Here is a 24448-nt window from a genome sequence, read left to right as displayed (position 1 = left end):
CCACTCCAGGACCTTAATGTGCTTCTTCTTGAGCCACTCCTTTGTTGCCTTGGCCGCGTGTTTTTGGGTCATTGTCATGCTGGAATATCCATCCACGACCCAATTTCAATGCCCTGGCTGAGGGAAGGAGGTTCTCACCCAAGATTTGACGGTACATGGCCCCGTCCATCGTCCCTTTGATGTGGTGAAGTTGTCCTGTCCCCTTGCAGAAAAACACCCCCAAAGCATAATGTTTCCACCTCCATGTTTGACGGTGGGGATGGAGTTCAAACCCCCTTTAAGAAGGTGCTCCTAATCTCAGCCCGTTACCTGTATAAAAGACACCTGGGAGTCAGAAATCTTTCTGATTGAGAGGGGGTCAAATGCTTATTTCCCTCATTAAAATGCAAATCAATTTATAACATTTTTGACATGAGCTTTTCTGGATTTTTTGTTGTTGTTATTCTGTCTCTCACGGTTCAAATATACCTACCATTAAAATCATAGACCGATAATTTCTTTGTCAGTGGGCAAACGTACAAAATCAGCAGGGGATCAAATACTTTTTTTCCCTCACTGTAGCCCCACTTGTTATTTACTGCTGCTCTTGAATTATTTGTTGTTCTTACATTTTTGGGGTGTTTTCTTAAAACTGCATTGTTGGTTAAGGGCTTGTAAGTAAGCATTTCACTCGTCAGTGAAGAGCATTTTTTTGCCAGTCCGGTCTGGTCCAGCGACGGTGGGTTTGTGCTCATAGGCAACGTTGTTGCTGGTGATGTCTAGTGAGGACCTGACCTACAACTGGCCTACAAGCCCGCAGTCCAGCCTCTCTCAACCTATTGTGGACAGTCTGAGCACTGATGGAGGGATTGTGCGTTCCTGTTGTAACTCTGGCAGTTGTTGCCATCCTGTACCTGTCCCGCAGGTGTGATGTTCAGATGTATTGATCCTGTGCAGGTGGTGTTACACGTGGTCTGCCACTGCGAGGATGATCAGCTCTCGGTCCTGTCTCCCTGTAGCTCTGTCTTAGGAGTCTCACAGTATGGACATTGCAATTTTTTGCCCTGGCCACATCTGCAGTCCTCATGCCTCCTTGCAGCATGCCTAAGGCACGTGCTCGCAGATGAGCAGGGACCCTGGGCATCTTTTTTTTGTGTGTGTGTTTTTCAAAGTCAGTAGAAATGCCTCTTTAGTGTCCTAAGTTTTCATAACTGTGACCTTAATTGCCTACCGTCTGTAAGCTGTTAGTGTCTTAACGACTGTTCTACAGGTGCATGTTCATTAATTGTTTATGGTTCATTGAACAAGCATGGGGAACAGTGTTTAAACCCTTTACAATGAAGATCTGTGAAGTTATTTGGATTTTTACAAATTCTCTTTGAAAGACAGGGTCCTGAGAAAGGGATGTTTTTTGTTTGCTGAGTTTATTTATAAATAAACTGAATACATTAAGTAATAACTTTAAGAAAACTAACCTACAGCACTAGACTAAATTCACTTGTCATCCTTGTGGTATTGAGAGATAAACATGCTAATGCTTTCACTGATTGCACATAAAGGAAGATAGTTCCTACATCAGGGGTGGGCAACTCAGTCCTCGAGGGCCTGATTGGTGTCACTTTTTCTCTATCCCTAGCAAACACAGCTGATTAATCAAATTGCATTCTAATCTGAAGATAATGATTAGGTGATTGTGGAGTCAGGTGTGTTAGCTGGGGCTGAGGCAAAACTGTGACACCAATGAAATTGCCCACCCCTGTCCTACATGAAAGTGCTTGCTTTATCCAACTAATCTTGTCCTTTCTGTTATTCTGTGAACCCCGTTCATTGCTGCTCTCAGCTATATTTTTTTGATTCGCTTGCTCCGCTCACTTTTCAAAAAAAGAAATCACATTTTATAAAATGTGTATGGCCTTAGCATTCTGGAGAGCCTTGGTGCTCCGGTGTCCACTTATTCCTATCTAAGGAAATTCATCCTTGGGCTTTTGGTGTCTTTATAAGGTTACCGGTTTTGCATTCCCAAGGTCTTTCTATGGAAGGCTCAGCCACAGAACTGTATTTCTCATGCATTATTAACATTAGAAGTTCTGTGAGAGTGGGCACACTTATTACCTGATAGCCCTGTCCTATTTTCTGGGCATGCCTAATGCGTCCTTTGGCTCCAATGGAAACAGCACTCAGCTGGATTTAATTACTTTAATGCCTTGACTTTGCTCTGTGGAGAGGAAAACCATGCGCTGAGCAGGAGTCTCTCTTGATTAGTTTTTTTTAAGACATAGATTTGGTTCTTGTCTGTCTCAGATAATAGTCTTTTCTTGGAGGGGGGGTTTGCAGCATTTAATTGAGATGAGGGCCTTTTTGGGGGGTGGGGGGAGAGTGGAATTCCACCCTCTTTGTATTTTATTCATGTTTTATTCAGGCATTAGATTATTCAGACAGATAAGAATTTGAAGGGGGAGCTTGATGAGGAGAGGAGGCGTTGTAGGATGGGTGGATGTGGCAATTGAACCAGGGTCTCCGAGGTCGTAGTATATGTCGAGCTGTGAGTGTTGCCACTCGACCATGATGATATCATCTGCGATATGGATGACCGCACATTCCAAGTTGTTCTTCCTGGTCGTAGTAGTTTTTCACCTGCTTCTGTGTTGTGTGTCTGTCCGCGTGTGTGTGGAAGGCGGGGGCATGCGCAGCTGGAGGTGGCAGTTCTCCAGGATGATGCGTCTGTGCCTGCGCTGGTGCCGGCTGTGCCCTAAGCGAGGGGGTCGACCCAGCAAGCCCCAGAGGAAGCTACGAGAGCTGTGGAGCTACTGGAAGCTGCTGCTCAACTCCCTCTACTTCAACAGCCTTACCAACTCTGACACCTGCCTGGACTGTGTCTTTGAGCCCGTCTACTGGATAGTCGACAATGTGACTCGCTGGTTTGGGGTGGTAAGTTAATGGCTCAATTTTCTGTGTAGATGTACAGTCAAATATTTGTGTTTTTATTGTATTTCATTAAATGTAGGCCAGTTAATCAAATCTCCCATGTTCGGTTACATTACCCCGTTTTGCTATTCTATTTCTCACATTATTTTCACCTTTCACGTACCCTCATGAGTTCCTCCCTCTGTTCGTGCCCCTCTCTTCTGTTCCCAGGTGTTTGTGTGCCTGGTGATTGCCCTCACCAGCTCTGTGCTGGTCATTGTCTACCTGTGCCTGCTGCCTGTCATCCTCAACACCTACCCACTGCAGTGGATCGTCTGGCACCTCACTTACGGCCACTGGGTCCTCATGATGGTCCTCTTCCACTACTATAAGGCCACCACCACCTCCCCTGGACACCCACCACAGGTGAGGTGCCCGCTCCAATGCCTGCAGGAAAACTGTTTTTGGGAAATACTAGGCTTGATTCTGAAATAACGTCATGCTTTTTTCGGATTGTTGTTTCTCAGGTTAAAAGTGATACACCGTCAGTGTCCATCTGTAAAAAATGCATCGTCCCCAAACCAGCCAGAACTCACCACTGCAGCATCTGCAATACGTAAGTTAAAGACTCTCTGTCAGTCATCAAATGATGTCATTGAGAAATAAAAAACCTCCACTGGATAGCTCTAGTCCATGGCACAGGTCAATCACACTGGATAGCTCTAGTCCATGGCACAGGTCAATCACACTGAGCGACTTTCTCTTTCATTCCAGGTGTATTCTGAAGATGGATCACCACTGTCGTATCCTTTCGAGACCAACAAACATCTCATCTCTCAGATTCCTTTAAAACTATATGTTTTACAGCATTGTAAAACCCCGGGGGGGGGGGGGGCAGTCATATTGTTAAATCATATTGTCTTCCTCCATGTTTTATCTTTTGTTAGATCTGCCTCATTAACTTTGACCTTAACTTGCCTTGTGACGCTAGCCTGGCTCAACAACTGTGTGGGCCACTTCAACCACCGCTACTTTTTCTCCTTCTGCCTGTACATGACCATGGGCTGCATGTACTGCAGCGTTAGCTGCAAAGACATGTTCATAGAGGCCTACAACGCTGTCGAGGTGAGGCAGACCAAGAATGTCAACTTCTTAGATGTTCTAGGAGGCTTGACACTGACTTTCAAATAGTATTCTGAGTACTGCCATCCATGTAATGTAATCATGTCTTGTTATTGACATGTGACCCAAACACCCTGATTGAGTGAGGCCGCTCGGTTCGTGACTGTTTGGTTAGAGTCTGGCATGTCTTTGCCACATTTTCCTTCTCTTATGTGCTAGATATATGGCATGGTCTTTTCAGAGGTGAGCGAAAGGCCTTACATTCTGAGCAAGCTGTGTTCACTGCCGCTAGTTTAGCTGAAGAGACAGGCGGCAGCCGAGCAAAGACGGCGAACAGACCACAAAGTGTAGGGATCAAGGACATCGGATCACATGACACGTTAACGGCAATGTAATACACTTGTTTATCTTCAAGTCCACTGAGAAGGCTGGTGGTGTGCAGATAACTGGATGCCGTTGTGTATATAACCAGTCAGATTGTTTCTTATGTAATCTAAAGCCTCCAGGCTCAAGACCACTTACTGTTCTCACCCCAATCATTCATGGCAAGATGGGAGTTTATATAGTAATAGATCCTATGGCTCTGAGCCAACACCTCACTGTTTGAAGATGTATATATTGTTTTAGTGTTTCAATCGCTCTAACGTATGACACGTGTTCTTTTTTTAGCTACATAGAAGATGGGAGGTACCGTTCTATAATAATCACCCTGGCCCTATAACACATCTAGCCTATAGTTTCCCTTAGCATTATGAGTTGTGATTGAGCTAGTCAAGGGCACCAACTTGACTGAAGCTGTGGGTGTGTCCCAAATGGCACTTTATTCCCTATGTAGTCCACTACTTTTGACTAGAGCCTTGTGGGTCCTGGTCAAACGTAGCGCACTCCATAGGGAATAAAGTGGCATTCGGGATGCAGCCAGTGTATGAATTGCCATTGTTCCACTAAGCGCTTCCACGTGTGGAAGCCACAGGGGGAGCCAGTGATGGGAGTAGGGCACGGACTGCTTCTCAGTCTCCTTGAGCTCATGACTGGCCTGGTACTACAAAAGGTTCTTGAAACCACTGAACTCAGAACTGGTGCGTTGACCGGAATGAACTTGTAGAGGGTCCGCACTCAAAAAATTGATTTTCAGAGTTCTTCTTTTTTTTGGTCAGGTAGTACAGACTGACAGGCTGTGAAGGTCCACTGGGCAGTGCTGGGTCTCACGGTCAATTAACAATCAACATTTAATTGACAATTTGGCAATCATCTCCCTGTATAGTATGGGGTTTTATACAGTGCCTTGCGAAAGTATTCGGCCCCCTTGAACTTTGCGACCTTTTGCCACATTTCAGGCTTCAAACATAAAGATATAAAACTGTATTTTTTTGTGAAGAATCAACAACAAGTGGGACACAATCATGAAGTGGAACGACATTTATTGGATATTTCAAACTCTTTTAACAAATCAAAAACTGAAAAATTGGGCGTGCAAAATTATTCAGCCCCTTAAGTTAATACTTTGTAGCGCCACCTTTTGCTGCGATTACAGCTGTAAGTCGCTTGGGGTATGTCTCTATCAGTTTTGCACATCGAGAGACTGAAGTTTTTCCCATTCCTCCTTGCAAAACAGCTCGCATAGGGTCTTACAGGAGGCATGTATAGGTAGCTCTAAAAGGGCTTAACATTTCCATTTTCTCCTATGGTTTGTGATAAATGTAAAGAGTATGTCAGACATCAGACTTCCTCCCAAGTTTGTTCTGGCAATTCTCACAATCTGAGATAGCAAAACTATTATCAGCCTACACTGGCATGGAGTCGGCCATGTTTCACTGCCCAGTGAGACCGCAGTCCTCTCCTCAAGTCAGGCACAGTCCCCTGTGATTAGTAGTTATTTTTTAGGTCCCTTGGCTGTGAATGGCTATAGACTTGGCATTTTGTATTTCCCTTCTTTGCCACCCATTGCAATTGGAGGACTGTAGATGTTACCTGTTAGCCTTTTTGTGGTTGGTTGTTCAATCCTGTAGAATACTCAGTGGCATCACATTTACTAGTTACAACTGCTGTACATGGATGGTTTTTTCACATGGTTTTGCTTTCCGTCTAGAGCTACTATCAGACGCCACCGCCACTGTTTTCCTTCAGAGAAAAGATGGTCCACAAGAGTGTCATTTTCATTTGGGTGCTAACAAGGTGAGACACATTTGTAACTTTAAAAAAAAGTTTTTGTTGACGTCAACCGCTATGGCTGATCTGTGTACACTATATACAGTGGGGCAGAAAAGTATTTAGTCAGCCACCAATTGTGCAAGTTTTCCCACTTAAAAAGATGAGGCCTGTAATTTTCATCATAGGTACACTTCAACTATGACAGACAAAATGAAAATTAAAAAAATCCAGAAAATCACATTGTAGGATTTTTCATGAATTTATTTGCAAATTATGGTGGAAAATAAGTATTTGGTCACCTACAAACAAGCAAGATTTCTGGGTCTCACAGACCTGTAACTTCTTCTTTAAGAGGCTCCTCTGTCCTCCACTCGTTACCTGTATTAATGGCACCTGTTCAAACTTGTTATCAGTATAAAAGACACCTGTCCACAACTTCAAACAGTCACACTCCAAACTCCACTATGGCCAAGACCGAAGAGCTGTCAAAGGACACCAGAGACAAAATTGTAGACCTGCACCAGGCTGGGAAGACTGAATCTGCAATAGGTAAGCAGCTTGGTTTGAAGAAATCAATTGTGGGAGAAATTATTAGGAAATGGAAGACATACAAGACCACTGATAATCTCCCTCGATCTGGGGCTCCACGCAAGATCTCACCCTGTGGGGTCAAAATGATAACAAGAACGGTGAGCAAAAATCCCAGAACCACACTGGGTGACTTAGTGAATGACCAGGCAGAGAGCTGGGACCAAAGTAACAAAGCCTACCATCAGTAACACACTACGCCGCCAGGGACTCAAATCCTGCAGTGCCAGACGTGTCCCCCTGCTTAAGCCAGTACATGTCCAGGCCCGTCTGAAGTTTGCTAGAGAGCATTTGGATGATCCAGAAGAAGATTGGGAGAATGTCATATGTTCAGATGAAACCAAAATATAACTTTTTGGTAAAAACTCAACTCGTTGTATTTGGAGGACAAAGAATGCTGAGTTGCATCCAAAGAACACCATACCTACTGTGAAGCATGGGGGTGGAAACATCATGCTTTGGGGCTGTTTGAAGATGGAGATGAAACGTGGCTGGGTCTTTCAGCATGACAATGATCCCAAACACACCGCCCGGGCAACGAAGGAGAGGCTTTGTAAGAAGCATGTCAAGGTCCTGGAGTGGCCTAGCCAGTCTCCAGATCTCAACCCCATAGAAAATCTTTGGAGGGAGTTGAAAGTCCATGTTGCCCAGCAACAGCCCCACTCTAGAGGAGATCTGCCTGGAGGAATGGGCCAAAATACCAGCAACAGTGTGTGTACCTGGTGAAGACTTACAGAAAACGTTTGACCTCTGTCATTGCCAACAAAGGGTATATAACAAAATATTGAGAAACTTTTGTTATTGACCAAATACTTACTTTCCACCATAATTTGCAAATAAATTCATAAAAAATCCTACAATGTGATTTTCTGGATTTTTTTTCTTCTAATTTTGTCTGTCATAGTTGAGCTGTACCTATGATAAATTACAGGCCATCTTTTTAAGTGGGAGAACATGAACAATTGGTGGCTGACTAAATACTTTTTTGCCCCACTGTGTATATATATAACAGTATGTGGACACCCCTTCAAATGAGTTTGGCTATTTCAGCCACACCTGTTGCTGACTCCATAGACAAACATTGGCAATAGAATGGCCTTACGGAAGAGCTCAGACTTTCAACGTGGCACCGTCTTAGGATGCCACCTTTCTAACAAGTCATTTCGTCAAATTTCTGCCCTGCTAGAGCTTCCCCGGTCAAACGTAAGTTCTGTTATTGTGAAGTGGAAACATCTAGGAAACATTTAAGATCAACAACGGCTCAGCCGCAAAGTGGTAGGCCACACAAGCCCACAGAACGGGACCTCGAGTGCTGAAGCTCGTATAAATTGCATGTATTCGGTTGCAACACTCACTACCGAGTTCAAACTGCCTCAAGAAGCAACATCAGCACAAGAACTGTTCGTCGGGAGCTTAATGAAATGGGTTTCCATGGCCGAGCAACCGCACACAAGCGGAATCACACTTTACCATAGTCCGATGGACGGATCTGGGTTTGGCGGATTCCCAGAGATTTCTACCTGCCCGAATACATAGTGCCAACTGTTAAGTTTGGTGGAGGAGGAATAATGGTCTGGGGCTGTTTTTCATGTTTCGGACTAGGCCCCTTAGTTCCAGTGAAAGGAAATCTTAATGCTACAGCATGACAACTTTGTGGTTAACAGTTTGGGGAAGGCCCTTTCCTGTTTCAGCATGACAATGCCCCCATGCACAAAGTGCGGTCCATACAGAAATGTTTTGTCTAGATCGCTGTGGAAGAACTTGACTGGCCTGCACAGAGCCCTGACCTCAACCCCATCGGGATTAATTGGAACGCCGACTGCGAGCCAGGCCTAATCGCCCAATGTCAGTGCTCACTAACGCTCCTGTGGCTAAATTGAAGCAAGTCACCATAGCAATGTTCCAACATCTAGTGGAAAGCCTTCTCAAAAGAGTGGAGGCTGTTATAGCAGCAACGGGGGGGACCAACTCCACATTAATGCCCATGATTTTGGAATGAAATGTTCGACGAGCAGGTGTCCACATAATTTTGTTCATATTCTCAAATATACCTTTTTATCTTGAATCTAGTTTAATACAATCATGATCATGACTGCCATATTTTTTCCCCTCCCTGCAGTTCGGTGGCAGTAGCTCTGGGAGGTCTGACACTGTGGCATGCTATCCTCATCACCCTAGGAGAAACCAGCGTGGAGAGACACATCAACAAGAAAGAGGTCAGACGCTTAAAGGAGAAAGGAAAGGTGAGGTTTATTGGATTTACTCAAATATCAACACGGTGTACCAGTTTGGAATGAGCAAATAAAGCCTGTTTCTCTCTTGTAAGGTGTTCCGAAATCCATACCATTATGGGAAAATAAACAATTGGAAAGTGTTGTTTGGTGTGGAGGAGACCAGGTAAGCCTTCCAGATCACCACAAACTTCTAGACTGTTGTGAAACCTAAATGATTCTTCTTAGAGTTGGTTTGACTTCCTCTTCTCACAGTCACTGGTTGACCAGAGTCCTCCTGCCGTCTAGTCACACTCCCCATGAAGACGGACTGGTATGGGAATTCCCTCAGGCTCTCACCAGAAGAGACCCAATGACCATCTAACCTCACTACTCACCGCTGCTGGCCAGTTTCTCATCTCCACACTATGGCCCAGAATCACTACTGGCACCTGGATGGTGGAGTGAACAGAGGACTTCTTAGCCTCTGAGGAGTAGACCGTTTGGGCTTGATAGTGACCCGTATGTCAAGGAACCTCTGGGTGTTAGGGGACCTTAATCTGCACACTGGTCACTGTCATGTGAACTGTCGTTTTTCAACTGTCGTCCTGTCTTGTGAACTGATTTTCTTTTTTTGTACTGGTAGGTATGTTGTCCAAAGATGACAAAATGTGTACTTTTTAATTGTACTGAGGTCACAGAAAAAGCAGTTTGGACTTTTTCAGTGCCAACAAAGAGCTTTTCACCAATGACTAGGTTAGAGCTAGATAACCACACACCTTGGCCATTCTCCATCTAGGGGTGAGTAGTCTGGAGACTTTTTGACAGACTTCCATAAACTATTCATATTATCGTTCAGGCTCTAGTTAGAACATGGTGCTCATATTACTGAGCAGTGCCCCAGCCAATATCCAGGGGTGACGTAATACTATGGTCGACCATGTAAAAACGACACATTTCAATGAACCTATCCGGTGTATGTGACAAAACATTTCGGAATTGTCAAAAGATTCGTAACGTGCCGTGTGAAGTTAAACACCTGTTAAAGATTTCAGGCACTAATGCACAGTTTTACTGGAATATGACGTTTCTAACATTGTCCATTAATTATCTCGCCCACATCACATATGGTAATGGATTTCCCCAGTAGCCATCTTTTAAGATCACTTAACATGGTTAAAAGCGCTTGAATGCATCAGACTTCCTCCCAACTGGTCTTGTGTTTGGCCACCATTTAGATTTATAATAGCCAGCCTGTAACAGTAGGAAGGGGCTACCTGGTTGCCATAGTGAAAAAATGTCCTCACTGCTGTGACATGACCAATAGGAGCTGTGCTCCATTATTGTACACCGCATGTCTGTGTCATTTGCTTTTGATATTAGCTTGTATTGGTTAATATAAAATATTGTTTTTGGAGACTGTGAAGCTTCTTTTGATATTTCTGTTGATTTAAAGCACTCGTACATTTACAAAAAAAGTTTTATTGACAGCTTAAGTTAGACATTTTAAATATTGTCCACATCGTCAGCATAATTTTGAGGTTCAAAGTTGGCCTAGTGAAATGTTTAGCCAACCACATCAATCATTGAATAATACATGGGGATTCGGTCCTCTTTCACACATTCATTAACACCCCTCTCCCCAATATAAATTGTTTTCTTCTCTCTGTGCCAAGCTTGTTTCAGTACAGCTCAGTCCTTCCAAGAAGTGGCAGTAGGCTGTCACCCGTAGGTCCATGCCACCATGCAGTGGCCAGTCTAACTCCTCTCACGTTTGATGGTAGAGGCAGTACAACAACAAAAAAGTGTGTCAATTAGCAAACGCTCTTTTCCAGAGCGACATACAGGAGTATTTTGGGTTATGTGCCTTGCCCAAGGGCACATCGGCAGATTTTTTTTCACCTAGTCGATTGGAACCAGCGACCTGTCGGTTACCGACCCAACGCTCTTAACCACTAAGCTACCTGCCGTCCGTGTTTAATCTCATGTACAAGATGAAGTGCTGTGGGTGGTGGTGCGATGTCCCAAACTCCATGGGCAGCGCTAGAGCCCCAAGCCCTCTTCCTCAGGAGCAAGCCGTCCCATCTGTCCCCTCCCACACCTAGTCAGGGATTGGGGGCCAAATTCACCTGCCTCCTGGACTCCCCAGAAGGAACCTTCACATGAGGAGAGACTCATTGTAATTTTCTCATTAGGTTAGGCTTTCCTGTCATATTGGCATTCTGCCTTTGTTTGAAGATGAACAGGAATCATCAACAGATTGCCACAACTGACCCTATCCCTTGTAGTTATGAGAATGTTTGAAGGCCTCACCCCCAGAAGAACTCACTGACTCACCATTCATTCCGGGCCACCGCCGCCTCGCTCCTCACCACCCTCTTGTGGTCGTCCAGCGGGGCAGCCAGGGCGCGCAGCACCCTCGCACGGAAGGGCATGATCTGCCGGGGGAAGGGTTTGTTAATGGCCAGAGTTCATAATGAATCAGTTGACATGGCCAATAGCGATCACTTATTAATAAAAAAAAGCCCATCAGTCAGCGGTTATGTGCAGTGCAGGCCAGAGTCTTACCTCGTGTTCTGGAAAGCGGGAGAGGGCATGGATACAGCGCAGTGAGGCTATCCGCACTTTCTGTGAGGACGAGGTGAGACAGACCTCAGACACAGACTTTAAAAAAAATTACCTTCATGAATTGTAACTGTATGGGGACTATGGCACTCAAGGTTACTTAGCTAAAATACTGAACCGTCCAGCTATCAAAAACGCTGAGTTGCACTCTGGGGCTCATGCCATTAATTGCATTTCAAGTTGAAGACTCCGCTGGTAGTCGAGCAGCATTTCATTTACAGGCACAGATGTATTGAACGCTCGAGGGGACACGGCTGAGAGGTCTACCGCCGAGTCCGTTGTTACTATCAACGGAAGCTGAGTCATCGGTCTATGGCATATTACGAATAATAAGATACGAGGTCTGTGTGGCAAGAGGCCCAAACTCTGTCACAGAGAGAACACGTCCTCTGCCCGACACTATTTCGCTTCCTTGTGTGGTGGCTGTTATAACATGATACATACCATGGTAGGGCTGGTGGTGAGCGCCAGAGTGCGGCCCACCAGCACCTCCAGCTGGGTGATGAGGGCTGAAGGGGGGTCCAGGAGGACCGGTTGCAAGCAGGACAGGGTAGACACCTGCACCCCCTGGTCCGGACACGACAGGGCCTCCAGCAGAAGGGGCAGGAGCTGACCAAGCACAGAGGAGAATAGAAAAAGGGGGACAACGCCACGCGATACCCATAAGATAAACAGTGCCAGAGTGAGAGAATGTTCCTCACAGATGTACGAAATACACATTTCACATGGGATGAAACTCTCAAATGTGTTTTACATTTCAAGACATAAAACACAATATTCATGGAGGAAAACATATTTCTAAGGCATTCCTGTTTTTGGTCCCTGTCCTGTCTACATACCGCTGGTAGCTCTGTAAGCTGGACCTGTCTGGGCAGATTGTTCACTATGTGAGACAGTGCCTTCAGGTAGCCAGACTTCTTCTCTGCAGAGGGAGAGAAGGAAGGGGAAGTGAAGAATCTGTCAAATGAACAGGACTCTCAAACTGCTAAACCATTTTCATCACAACACCTCTCCTGCTTCTGCCGTGCATCGTGAACGTCTCCTCACAGTACCTTGGACTGCGGCGTTGAAGCCCTCGACCAGTTTGGCAGAGTTCTCCGTGAAGAAGCGCTGGCGGTACATGATGCGCACGTCGGCGTGGCTACCGCGGTTCAGGACGTCCGGCGAGTCGCTCATCAGGAGAGAGAATCCATCGGCCGCTAACCAACCCAGCTCTGGGTCACTGAGCAGGGAGAAGAGCTTAGACAGACACACAGGATTACTGCGGTGTGTGTGAGGTTACTGAGGTAGGGCCATTTCTCTAGCCTTGCCTCATCCCTTAACATCCACTGCTAAACAGAGGTGAACTCAATACAAAAAGGAATTAAAAAAAAATCCTGGATTGATACAATTACAACTAGATTTCATTGTTACATTAAGCTAGGTTTTCACCTGGGGGAGACGAGACACAGAACAGTTAACAGACTGTCCTTTTACCTTGTCGGTCAGGGTTGTGGACAGAGGGTGGTAGCGAAGGAGGAGAGCCTTGGACACCTAGAGACAAGAAAAGACATTCACAACTGTATGAACGAATGGATGGAACAACAACAATGTACCACAGAGGCAAGTCACCATTCGCCCTGAAGGAGAGAAGGCCGTAGTAGCATCAGTGATCCCTAGTCTAGAGACGCAGGGGTTGTACTGGGGACAGTTTAGTATGGGCTAAGGGGAATGGGGAACGTAATGGATACAAACTGCCGTAGGGCGGCGCACAACTGGCCCAGCGCCGCCCGGGTTAGGGGAAGGTAGGGCGGCAGTGTTCTTAATAGAATGCTGCCGTATTAGTAGTAATGTAAACTGGGGTCTAACCCAGAGCAGCAGAGTGAACGCCTGCGTTCTGACTGGGGAGGACGCAGAGTCCAGCTCAGTGGAGATCCTCTTTAACGTCCTGTCTATCAGAGAGTCCAGGGCTTCACCTGTAGAGAAACACACACACACACACACACGATTAATATACCATCCCACCAACATTCACTTGACCAATTCCCATTCGGCCAAAGGACACGGCCGGAGGACTCGCCTGCGGGACTCTTGTTGACCAGCCCAGCGTAGCACTTGGCGGCTGACGTGTAGGAGAGCGGATGGTCACAGGTACAGCTCAGCTCCAGCAGCTCCAACAGTAGCCTGTCCATCTGGGGCACCTCCACCTGTCCGGGGCACACGGTCAGTCAGTCTACGATCACAGACGAAATCAAGCCATTTAAAAAAATGTGCATGACCTGTCAGAGAGACCTTAACAAATAGGCAACGCTCAAAGTCATCCAGTGTCATGCAACAAAACAGGTATCCTTAGCATGAACGTTTAACAGTACAATGTTAAAAAGATGTCATTTTGAAGGCTTGTCATGAGGTGCAGAGGCATATGGGGGGAGGGGTCCTTACGGTCCGTGGCAGCCAGCACACACAACCCATGAGCAGGCACACCATCTGGGACTGGCTCCGGGAGTCACCTGCCTGCGTCCGGAGGACAAAGTCAAAGGCCAATGTCACTCAAACGCATACCACTCGGCGATACAATGCTTTATTCATTCCCAGAATGCATCCTGTCCCTGGGGTGTCCTCTGTAGGTACAACAGTGAAGAAAACATTTTCAATAGGAGATGGCTGGTTGTCTTTAGCATTGAAACCTGACCTTGAGGAGCTGGATCTGAGCGGGGATGGTGTTCTCTGGCAGGAAGGAAACATCACCGTCGAGGAAGAGGGACACGGCCCGCGAGGCTGTTTGGCCAGCCAGTCTGGTGACGGTGCAGTGGTTAGCGCCAAGCCAAAATATTTAGATATAACATCAAATGTGCCATTATCAATGATGTGTGTGTGTCTTTTCTGGGTGGCTGGCTGTCTCAGTGATGTCAACTCACCGGGACTGTAGTCGGGCACAGGTGGTGCTGATGATGGGTACCATGGCTGATAGGACAGTCTCCTCGAGTATCGGGCTACAATGGCCTGAGGAACCTTAACATACACACAGATCAGAAGCAGAAACACCATCATGACGTGGAGGCCATTTGTCATTTGCATTTCGCTTGCATAGGTTTGCATTCATATATTCGCTAAAAACAACCAACACATTCTCAGTACAACCCTTCCTCTGAAAAAGAGATTTCTTATCTCAATGGACTTCCTGGTTCAATAAAAAAGGTTGTACCTCCTGGTTCACATTACAATGTGTTGCACAGGCTGTTGGTCGGGATATTCTCACCTTGCAAAGCTGCCTGCAATGCCAGCCCGAGCAGGCGAGGAATGACGTCATGGAAGACGCCACCGGTCTCTTCAGTGTCCTGGGCCTGCTCTGCTATCTTCTGCAGACTGTGGCAGACAGAGATCACCTCTTCCAATGAGAACGCGCCAGTGCCTGTTGGGAGGGAGATTACATCGTTATCAGAATCTAGATATTAGATTAGAACATAGATATTTAGAAGGGTCTACCTAAATAATGACAGAAGAGCCTGTGGCGGTGACACATACCAGTGTGTGCAGAGGTGAGGACCTGTAGCAGGACAGGTGTGCTCTCCTGAACCAAACTGGGCCGGGACGACACCGCAGCCAGCGCCGCCACACAGCGCTGACGCACTGCCTGCTGGGAATGTTCCTGGGACGGCGTGGCGCTGTCACCTTGTGCCATGGGCTCTGGGAACAGGAGAGGGAAGGGCTCAGTACAGTAAACGTCCTCTGGTTAGAACGATGCAACTGAAGGCACGGTAATGACGGGGGAAGACCTTCGTTGGCATTGTTTCGTTTCAAACCTTTGACCTTAACCCACCTGAGAAGATCTCCTCCTTCAGCCGTGGAACCATCTTAGAGATGAAGGCTGCAGGGTGCAGGCGAGCCAGAGCCCCTGCACACTCAACCACAGCCAGGCTGGACAGACGGGGAGAGACGAGAGAGGAGGAGGACCAAGCCATTGTGTTATTTGATTGATTAGGTATCATAGACTTCGGATTGCCCTCCCGGAGCAACTGAAACCAGGAACTAACCTGACTTTAGGATCTCCCTCCTCCAGGATGAGCCTGGTGAGGTGGTCAACGGCAAGTTCCACATCTGACTCTAACAGCAGGCCTAGGAGAGAGGTGGAAGATGTCAACCTATACGTCTCAGCGTAGTAAAGGGAGCTGTAGCATGAAGCGAAAAGGCCAATCAAATGTATTCTCTATCCCACAGTAACAGGCACAAGCTGAACGGCATGTGGACAAAAAGGCCATTCTGACCGGTGTAGCAGCGGGGTGAGCTCAAAAGGTCTCGAATGTGTTGGGAGCGGGTTCAGGTCCACGTTCATTGGACGAGGGGTTGAAAGGTTAGGAGAGTCACCTGTATGTTGGCCCAGTGCAGTGAGCACACGCATGGATGTGATCTGGAGGTCAACATTGCTCTCAGACAGAGCAGAGAACACTATACTGCACAGAGACTGCCTGAAGTCCAACAGCACACTCTCATCTAGGGGGGAAGAGGAAGAGAGGAGGGGGGGTGTTGTGAGAGTGCAAGTGCGACAAATTGGAGAAAAGGTTCATGGAACAATTCACAGTGCCACACAAAGCAGGAAGGAAAGAGGAGAGATTAAACTATTTCAGGAGGGACTGGGAGTTATTGCACAGTACAAACGACTGGACATGACCATCATTCCTAAAGCTCGATTTGTCATTAAAAGTGTCATAACGCTTGGGCAAACTCGAACGGCGTTCCGGCTTCAAATACTCTTTCAAATGGGGCCCTGAAATGCAGCACTGTAAATTCACACGTTCAGCAACCGAGGCATACAATGGCAGAGGACAGGAGGAACGAGACGTGGCACAAAGAGACAGGGACAGTAAAGGACGTTACACTTACCCTCTTCTGATGACGTCACCGGGTGCACAAAGCCCTGTAACACCTCCAGTAGGGTGCGCCGCTGAGCACACTACACAGGGGGCAGACAGACAGATATGAAAGATCTCACTGATAACATCATGCACCTATAGGAAGCAAGATAGAACCAAGATACTTATAACAGGGCGTCTACACGTCAGGTGGCAATATCGGGTAAACAAAAGACCATAACTTACAACGCAATAACCCTGTGTTTGTGACTATGCAGGAAGCCACCAATTCATACAGTAATGAAGCTGCCATGGGCAAACTAATCAAATCGTGACCAACAGTCAAGAATGTGAGACGAACACCAACATTGATGATAATGGAACGTCCTAGCTGGATGGTGTGACTCACCTGTGTGCGGCTGTTGTATTGCTCTATGAGGGACGGCAGGACGGCGGCGGCAACTCTGTGGCTCGCCCTGTAGGAGGCGGTAGAGGTGGCCTGCAGCAGCTTCGCACTGGGCCACACCAGCTTCAGGTCCGGCTCACACAGGTGGTGCTGACAGTCTAGAAAAACATTGGGTCGGGTTGGCACATTGGCGATGGTGTGTGTGTGTGTGTGAGATCTATATAAACTCAGCAAAAAAGAAATGTCCTCTCACTGTCAACTGCATTTATTTACATTCATACAAACATGTGTAAATATTTGTATGTACATAAGATTCAGCAACTGAGACATAAACTGAACAAGTTTCATAGACATGTGATTTACAGAAATTGAATGATGTGTCCCTGAACAAAAGGAGGTGGGGGTCAAAATCAAAAGTAACAGTCAGTATCTGATGTGGCCACCAGCTGAATTAAGTACTGCAGTGCATCTCCTCCTCATGGACTGCACCAGATTTGCCAGTTATTGCTGTGAAATGTTACCCCACTCTTCCACCAAGGCACCTGCAAGTTCGCAGACATTTGTGGGGGGAATGGCCCTAGCTCTCACCCTCCGATCCAACAGGTCCCAGACGTGCTCAATGAGATTGAGATCCGGGCTCTTCGCTGGCCATGGCAGACCACTGACATTCCTGTCTTGCAGGAAATCACACACAGAATGAGCAGTATGGCTGGTGGCATTGTCATGCTGGGGGGGTCATGTCAGGATGAGCCTGCAGGAAGGGTACCACATGAGGGAGGAGGATGTCTTCCCTGTAACTCACAGCGTTGAGATTGAGCTTGTCGTCATTGCAGGCAGTCCGATGATGCTGTGACACACCGCCCCAGACCATGACGGACCCTCTACCTCCAAATCGATCCCGCTCCAGAGTACAGGCATCAGTGTAACGCTCATTCCTTCGATGACAAATGCCAATCCGACCATCACCCCTGGTGAGACAAAAGCACTTTTTGCAAGTCCTGTCTGGTCCAGCAAACGGTGGGTTTATGCCCATAGGCAAAGTTGTTGTCGGTGATGTCTGGTGAGGACCTGCCTTACAACAGGCCTACAAGCCCTCAGTCCTGTCTCTCTCAGCCTATTGCGGACAGTCTGGGCACTGATGGAGGGATTGTGAGTCAGAGTTCAGAGTCAGTAGAAAGGCCTCTTTTAGTGTCCTAAGTTTTCATAACTGTGACCTTAATTGCCTGTCATCTGTAAGCTGTTAGTGTCTTAACGACCGTTCCATAGGTCATTAATTGTTTATGGTTCATTGAACGAGCATGGGAAACCGTGTTTAAACCCTTTACAATGAAGATCCTCCCCCCCACGCAGTCTCTCACTCTCTGATTTAACGCTTCTACTACTGTGGTAAGCCCTGAGGAGAATGTGATTGCCAAGTCAGACTCTTCTCACACATTTCCTGAATAGACTGTCCCCACACACCACGACACAACAACAATAAACAAACACCGCTTATGCCCAGAACCAGAAAGTTTGAGGTGGTACCTTTGAGGACCAGCTCCAGGAAGACATTGAGGGAGTCTTCAGAGTCCGAGTTGAGGACGGAGCGGGAGAGACAGGCTGTCAGGGTACCGACGGCGGCCAGGCCAGCGGACTCCACCCGCTCACTAGCTGTCTGAAACACCTGCACAGGGGAGGTCAACAAAACTCTCCATTCAGATGATCTGCTGTCAAGGATTCCTCACTTAGCGTTACCACAGCTCACCATATAGGACTCTTTTACAAACCGTACTGATATGTCGCTGGCCCCCAAGCTGCGTTGAAACGTACCTCTCTGCGCAGCGAGGCCCAAAGGCCTGGCAGGAATTGGGCTAAGTCTTTATGTTCATACACAGAAGCACAGGCAGTCTGCAACATGGGGAGAAAACGTGGGCCATTAAGACATGAATGCCGTTTGCCGCACACGTAAAACGTGAAGATGATCTGAGGTGAGGTAACCGACGAGGTCTTACCAGGGTCTGCAGGGAGTCCAGCTTGGCACTCTGAACATCGGAGTCCAGCTTCTCAATGATCAGTGGCAGCAGGAACTGTTGAAGCGAGACAATCCACAAATCAGAACCTGCATTGACACTCAGCTCAAGGTCCCTAGGTAGGGGTTTCTCTACAAGCGCTTTGTGACATCCGCTGATGTAAAAAGGCTTCATAAATACATGTGATTTGATTGATGAACACCTCCCTCTGCAACTGGATCCTGGACTTCCTGATTGGCAGAACCTTGGTGGGTCTGCCAATCAGGCAACAACACCTCTGCCACGCTGACCCACAACACAAGGGTTCCCCCCAGGAGTGCGTGCTCAGCTCCTTCCTGTACACCCACGACTGAGTGGCCACAAACGACACCAACACAAATCATTAAGTTTTCCCGACGAAACAACGGCGGTGGGCCGGATCGGCGATGAGACAGCTTCCAGGGAGAAGGTTAGAGCCCTGGCAGAGTGGTGCCGGCAAAATAATGTCTCCCTCAACGTCAGTAAAACCAAGAAGCTGATCGTGGAATACAGGAAACGGGGGGAGGCACGACCCCTATTGTCATCGACGGGGATGCAGCGGAGGAGCAAAAGCTTCAAGTTCCTCTGGCGTGCACATCACAGAGGACCTGACACGGTCCAATCACAGTGCCTCTTCCAAGTTCTACAGCTGCACAATGGAGAGCATCTTAACCCGGCTGCATCACCGGTCGCACGTGTCTGAGGAAGGTCACGAAAGGTCATCAAGTACTCCAGTCACCCGAGCCACGGACTGTTCACTCCGTTACCATTTGGCATGTGGTATCGGAGCGTCTGGTCTCGGACCAACAGGCTCAAAGACAGCTTCTACCGCCAGCTCGTCAGACTGCTGAACAGCTAACCCTAGCTATCTCCCTGAGCAGACCAGAACCTTAGTCTCTAAGGTGCAAATAGTTTCCTCTGATTACACACCCATCCAACCCTCATACACAAACGTATACACAAACACACACACACACACACAAACAACCATAAGCACACACACACACACACAGTGAACGCTGCTGTTCTTTTATATAGCTTATTCTACTGCATGGCCAAGTCACTACTCATCATAAATGGTGTAAATACTAGCTCTTCTACTAGTCGTTTTTATTTACCTGAACCTTTTACTGCTATTATTGATTCATGTACTGTATTGATTGAGGGGGCTACACCTTCTATACCTGCTGTAAACTGTGCAGGCGAACAAGAAAATGTGATTACAGACGCACCCACACAGACCCTAACCATTTCCTGTCCCCACGTTGCCGCTCACAAACATGCAACCACACACAAAGACCACCTCTGACGCCCTAAAAAGCTATGCATTGTGTCGTCTCGTTTGCCAGACATGGTGGATGTGGGAGGAGACGACGCATTGTGTATTGTTCTCGTTTACCCCCTACTGTATGTGTAGTGTGCAGTACAGTATGTCCCCCCCCCCCACACCTCTGCAAAGCGTGGTGTTCCGGTGAGCACGACCCTCAGGGCCAGGACCAGCTCCTCCTGGGTGATGCCATGGGGGTCGTTCGCGGGCTAGGTGGGGTCACACACACACACACACACACACAGCGTTAGATGGCGGTCAACCCATTGAAATGGAATAATTCTCATTCTATGGGTCAACCATTTCAAAACAGAGAACAATTAAAACGGTTTTCATTCAATGAACAAACGTCCAGCTCATCAAATGAACGTTCATCAAAAACGGTTCTAGTAAATTCTAAATGGTCTCAATTGTCCATCAACGTGAATCACATAAAACGGTACACAAGCTGTCTGTCAGTATTTTAACTCCGGGGGTTAACCATTTCCTACAATCCTCTGCCAGATGCTAGTCAGTGTCACATGGCTCAGATATCAAAGCACACAGGTCAGAGTCTCACTTCAGCGTTGTCTGTGGACTGGTGTAAGTCCACAGCAGCTTCGCAAACAAACGCTTACAAGGGCTGAAGTCTATAGGGAAACTAACACTTACAGGGCTGAAGTCTATAGGGAAACTAACACTTACAGGGCTGAAGTCTATAGGGAAACTAACACTTACAGGGGCTGAAGTCTATAGGGAAACTAACACTTACAGGGCTGAAGTCTATAGGGAAACTAACACTTACAGGGCTGAAGTCTATAGGGAAACTAACACTTACAGGGCTGAAGTCTATAGGGAAACTAACACTTACAAGGGCTGAAGTCTATAGGTAAACTAACACTTACAGGGCTGAAGTCTATAGGGAAACTAACACTTACAGGGCTGAAGTCTATAGGGAAACTAACACTTACAGGGCTGAAGTCTATAGGGAAACTAACACTTACAAGGGCTGAAGTCTATAGGGAAACTAACACTTACAAGGGCTGAAGTCTATAGGTAAACTAACACTTACAGGGCTGAAGTCTATAGGTAAACTAACACTTACAAGGGCTGAAGTCTATAGGTAAACTAACACTTACAGGGCTGAAGTCTATAGGTAAACTAACACTTACAAGGGCTGAAGTCTATAGGTAAACTAACACTTACAGGGCTGAAGTCTATAGGGAAACTAACACTTACAGGGCTGAAGTCTATAGGTAAACAAACACTTACAGGGCTGAAGTCTATAGGTAAACTAACACTTACAGGGGCTGAAGTCTATAGGGAAACTAACACTTACAGGGCTGAAGTCTATAGGTAAACAAACACTTACAGGGCTGAAGTCTATAGGTAAACTAACACTTACAGGGCTGAAGTCTATAGGTAAACTAACACTTACAGGGCTGAAGTCTATAGGTAAACTAACACTTACAGGGCTGAAGTCTATAGGGAAATAGCAGGATGTCACTTCAAACAACTCCTCTGTGAATTTACCTGAAATAAAACACAGATGGGATCATACTCTCAGAATTGAGGAATCATTGAATAATACATGTTAAGATAAAATATACTTAAAGGTCATGATAAAAGTTCAATAAAAAGGTAAAGCAAATGATAATAACACATGTATTAAGTCTCAACCCAAATACTGGTCTACATAATAGGGTGCTTAAACCTCTCTTCTAGACTAGAAGTGTGTGTGTGTGTGTGTAGGGCTACAGACTAACTTTCCCTCCTGGTGGCACTGGCACCACTAACATTTTCAGTTGGTGGGACCAGCCCGTGATTTGGTCGCACCAAAATATGTCATCATGCAATAGAAACAAATGTGCAATCATCTTATGAAGTCATTCACAGCGCTGCCGAGATGGTACGTCTCCGGTTGGACGTGTTACGAGTTCACTCAAAGCCCAGTAAAACCTCAGCAACAACGAAGAACAAGACGACAACATGTACAAAAAATAAAATAAAAAAGTACATAAAACACATTTCGAAAGTTTTGGAACAACAACAGCTGCACAACAACGTGAGAGCGCGCGCGCGACTGTTCTCACCAAGATCATAGCCTTCATGGACAATCTTCCTAGCGATATGGAAGGCCAGCAGAAGGTTGCGTGGGTCTCTCTCCCCATCCACTGACTGGACAAACCCGAAGACAAAGTCTGCACCCAGGCCCTTCAGTTCTGTGGGATGGGAAAAGTAGTCAATCAATGTAACAACCTTCCAATACGTACCATGCAGAATAGATCACGCAAATTATTTCAAAGCTGTAGGACTCTCGACAAGGATCTCCGTGACCCTGCGGATTTCTCCATTATAGCTACCACACTACCTGGGCTCTTACCTGACTCTCTGGATTCCATAAGCTGGATGAGGATGTTGTAAACACATGACCGCTCCGCCAGCATCAGGGACTGTAGTGACACAGACAAAGAAACCAGATAAACAGAGTCAGGGTGTTGCAGTATAAGAAACACATGGGCGTATTAACCCTTTAATAACTACTGTATGCTCATTACTTAGGAGCATTTACACTTGACGGGGCAGGTTGGGTGTATTTACCTGCACATGGATGTCCTGGAATAGTGATTTCAGAATGGACACTGCAGACCCAGGCGGCAACACTGAGCATTTGGTCTGAGAGGATATTTCAAGATGTCCGTCAGGGTTAGGCAAGATAACACCTCTCCCGCTCAGTTCACTTTTGACGGGACAATATTGACATTTCTCTAATATCCTTGTGAAATTTAACATGACAGAGGTTACTCAGCTTGAGACTTACCAGCGCTTTCAGCCCCTGTATGACATGTGGAGTGATGACATAGTGGTCCTTCAATCTGTTCTCATAAAACACTATAAGGACTTCCACTTAGGACAAAACAAAAAGGAGAAGATAATAAAATTGACAGGACATATAGCACACGGCAAATGGCAAAGATGGGTTATGATGCCAAAGAGGTGCTATAGTGTTGACTACCTTCTCTCTCTGTAAGGTCTCCATAACACTCCTGTAGGACATTGGAGAGGAGCTGGACACCACGGCCTCGGGTCTGGGGTTGGGAGCTGGTCAGATGCAAACTTCACAGAGACAGGATGGTCAACTTGTTAGTGGAGGCTAGAACTGCATGACATTGAAGTTGATGACATTGTTAGTAACTGGGACAATAATGATGATTGTGTATACATTACCCCAAGGCTTCAACCAACTGCAGTATAGTAAACTGTCCAGCCTTGAGTTCTAATGCAAAGAAAATGAAGAGCATTTCGCTATACTTGTGCATGTGACATTAAAACTTGAAACATGCATTTATTTAACAAGTGGAAAAGACAAGTGGTGAGTAGGATACATCATGCAGACACTTTAGGGGACAGGTGAGTAGGATACATCATGGAGACTTTAGGGGACAGGAAAGTAGTTCCAGAGTCTAATGCGTTGTGAAATACCCTTTTCAGATCGCGCTAGCAAACCCGACCCGCTTGTTTACAGCGGCACTTGGGTCGGACAGAATTCCTCCTGTGTAAATTAAGATACCACGGAGCCTGTGTGAGTTTTTCTCGGAAAATGTACCTCAATCCAGGGATTACAAATGCATCTTACTCCGAATTGTCACATTATCACAAAAGGTACACAGAGAAGATGTAACTACTGTTTTTTTTAACAGTCCTACAATCTGCTTGAGGGGACAATTCGGAGTACAACGCACTTCTCATTACTGAATTGCCGTACATTTTCAGAGTAATATTGCGCTGACTCAGCTGTCTTAATATTCACATAAATGCTGTTCAACCCTAGTGCAGCTGTAGCAAACAGGTCAGATCTGCTGGCTAGCTAAAAAACATTCAGGTTATGGCCAAGAACAGCGGTCAATACATTCCTTTGAATTAAGAGACATTGATCGCCAGGTTGTATACGTGCAAAAAAAAACTGAACAGGCCAACTTTTTTTGTCGGTTATTTCTATAGCGTGCGGATGAACACAGGATGTAGCTTAGACTTGTGATAGCCTGCTGCTAGCTAGCATCTTTGCCAGACATCAGTCACACGCGATTTATGTGTCATTCATTGATTTTTATCTCAAAAGCCGTATTAGAGAGAAAGGTGACTTGAATACTTTTGGCAGCTACCTGTTGCGGTGTCTACCGCCTTGCGGTCCTGTTGTCCCAAAACGAATTCTTCTACCAAGCCCAATAGCAAGGCACTATCCGCAGCCATCATGAACAGCCTTGGTTCAAACTGAAGTGCGCATGCGTGGAAAGTTGTTG

General features: G+C 46.4%; 2 protein-coding genes across 4 annotated transcripts in view; one reads left to right on the top strand and one right to left on the bottom strand.

Annotated features, from left to right (window-relative positions):
* Positions 1–10767, top strand: part of LOC109870419 (palmitoyltransferase ZDHHC16B) — a 15835-nt gene extending 5068 nt beyond the window's left edge. Inside the window, exons 1-10 of one of the 2 annotated variants that reach the window (XM_031805338.1) lie at positions 2392–2521; positions 2654–2907; positions 3115–3309; positions 3411–3499; positions 3658–3686; positions 3875–4008; positions 6095–6180; positions 8864–8987; positions 9071–9141; positions 9231–10767. In XM_031805338.1, the coding sequence (XP_031661198.1) occupies positions 2512–2521; positions 2654–2907; positions 3115–3309; positions 3411–3499; positions 3658–3686; positions 3875–4008; positions 6095–6180; positions 8864–8987; positions 9071–9141; positions 9231–9339 (1101 nt within the window). In that variant the 5' untranslated portion in view covers positions 2392–2511 and the 3' untranslated portion in view covers positions 9340–10767. Of the gene's footprint in view, positions 1–2391; positions 2522–2653; positions 2908–3114; positions 3310–3410; positions 3500–3657; positions 3687–3874; positions 4009–6094; positions 6181–8863; positions 8988–9070; positions 9142–9230 lie in introns of those variants that run through there. The other variant, XM_020460926.2, reaches the window with a different exon arrangement.
* On the bottom strand, positions 9264–24448 carry LOC109870417 (MMS19 nucleotide excision repair protein homolog). 2 transcript variants are annotated; one of them, XM_020460922.2, is made up of 31 exons: positions 24311–24448; positions 23376–23424; positions 23164–23264; positions 22969–23054; positions 22749–22823; positions 22531–22600; positions 22241–22369; positions 21619–21680; positions 20291–20377; positions 18806–18880; positions 18624–18701; positions 18339–18477; positions 16818–16972; positions 16440–16509; positions 15924–16049; positions 15593–15674; positions 15379–15476; positions 15084–15245; positions 14818–14970; positions 14477–14570; positions 14251–14353; positions 14001–14072; positions 13639–13765; positions 13428–13534; positions 13056–13112; positions 12632–12818; positions 12419–12501; positions 12024–12188; positions 11523–11582; positions 11292–11392; positions 9264–11110 (listed from the first exon to the last, which is right to left on the bottom strand). In XM_020460922.2, exons 1-31 carry the CDS (start codon positions 24399–24401, stop codon positions 11080–11082), a joined length of 3075 nt encoding a protein of 1024 aa, XP_020316511.1. In that variant the 5' UTR covers positions 24402–24448; the 3' UTR covers positions 9264–11079. The 2 variants fall into 2 exon arrangements, with proteins under 2 accessions (XP_020316511.1, XP_031661196.1); XM_031805336.1 differs by lacking the exon at positions 23376–23424 and having other exon boundaries at positions 23164–23307; positions 24311–24421.

The sequence above is a fragment of the Oncorhynchus kisutch genome, linkage group LG25, assembly GCF_002021735.2.
Source record: "Oncorhynchus kisutch isolate 150728-3 linkage group LG25, Okis_V2, whole genome shotgun sequence".
In the NCBI taxonomy this organism is placed as follows: domain Eukaryota; kingdom Metazoa; phylum Chordata; class Actinopteri; order Salmoniformes; family Salmonidae; genus Oncorhynchus; species Oncorhynchus kisutch.
The sequence above is the reverse complement of the archived record's forward strand: the minus strand, read 5'-3'. Positions and strand labels throughout refer to the sequence as shown.

What these genes read in the sequence shown, in the direction of transcription:
- LOC109870417 (XM_020460922.2), bottom strand. Translation starts at nt 24,401, where the DNA reads ATGATGGCTGCGGATAGTGCCTTGCTATTGGGCTTGGTAGAAGAATTC. An exon ending in TACAGGGGCTGAAAGCGCTG is followed by an intron (nt 22,824 to 22,968) that starts GTAAGTCTCAAG and finishes ATATCCTCTCAG; the next exon opens with ACCAAATGCTCAGTGTTGCC. An exon ending in TGCACTGGGCCAACATACAG is followed by an intron (nt 15,675 to 15,923) that starts GTGACTCTCCTA and finishes CCTCTCTCCTAG; the next exon opens with GCCTGCTGTTAGAGTCAGAT.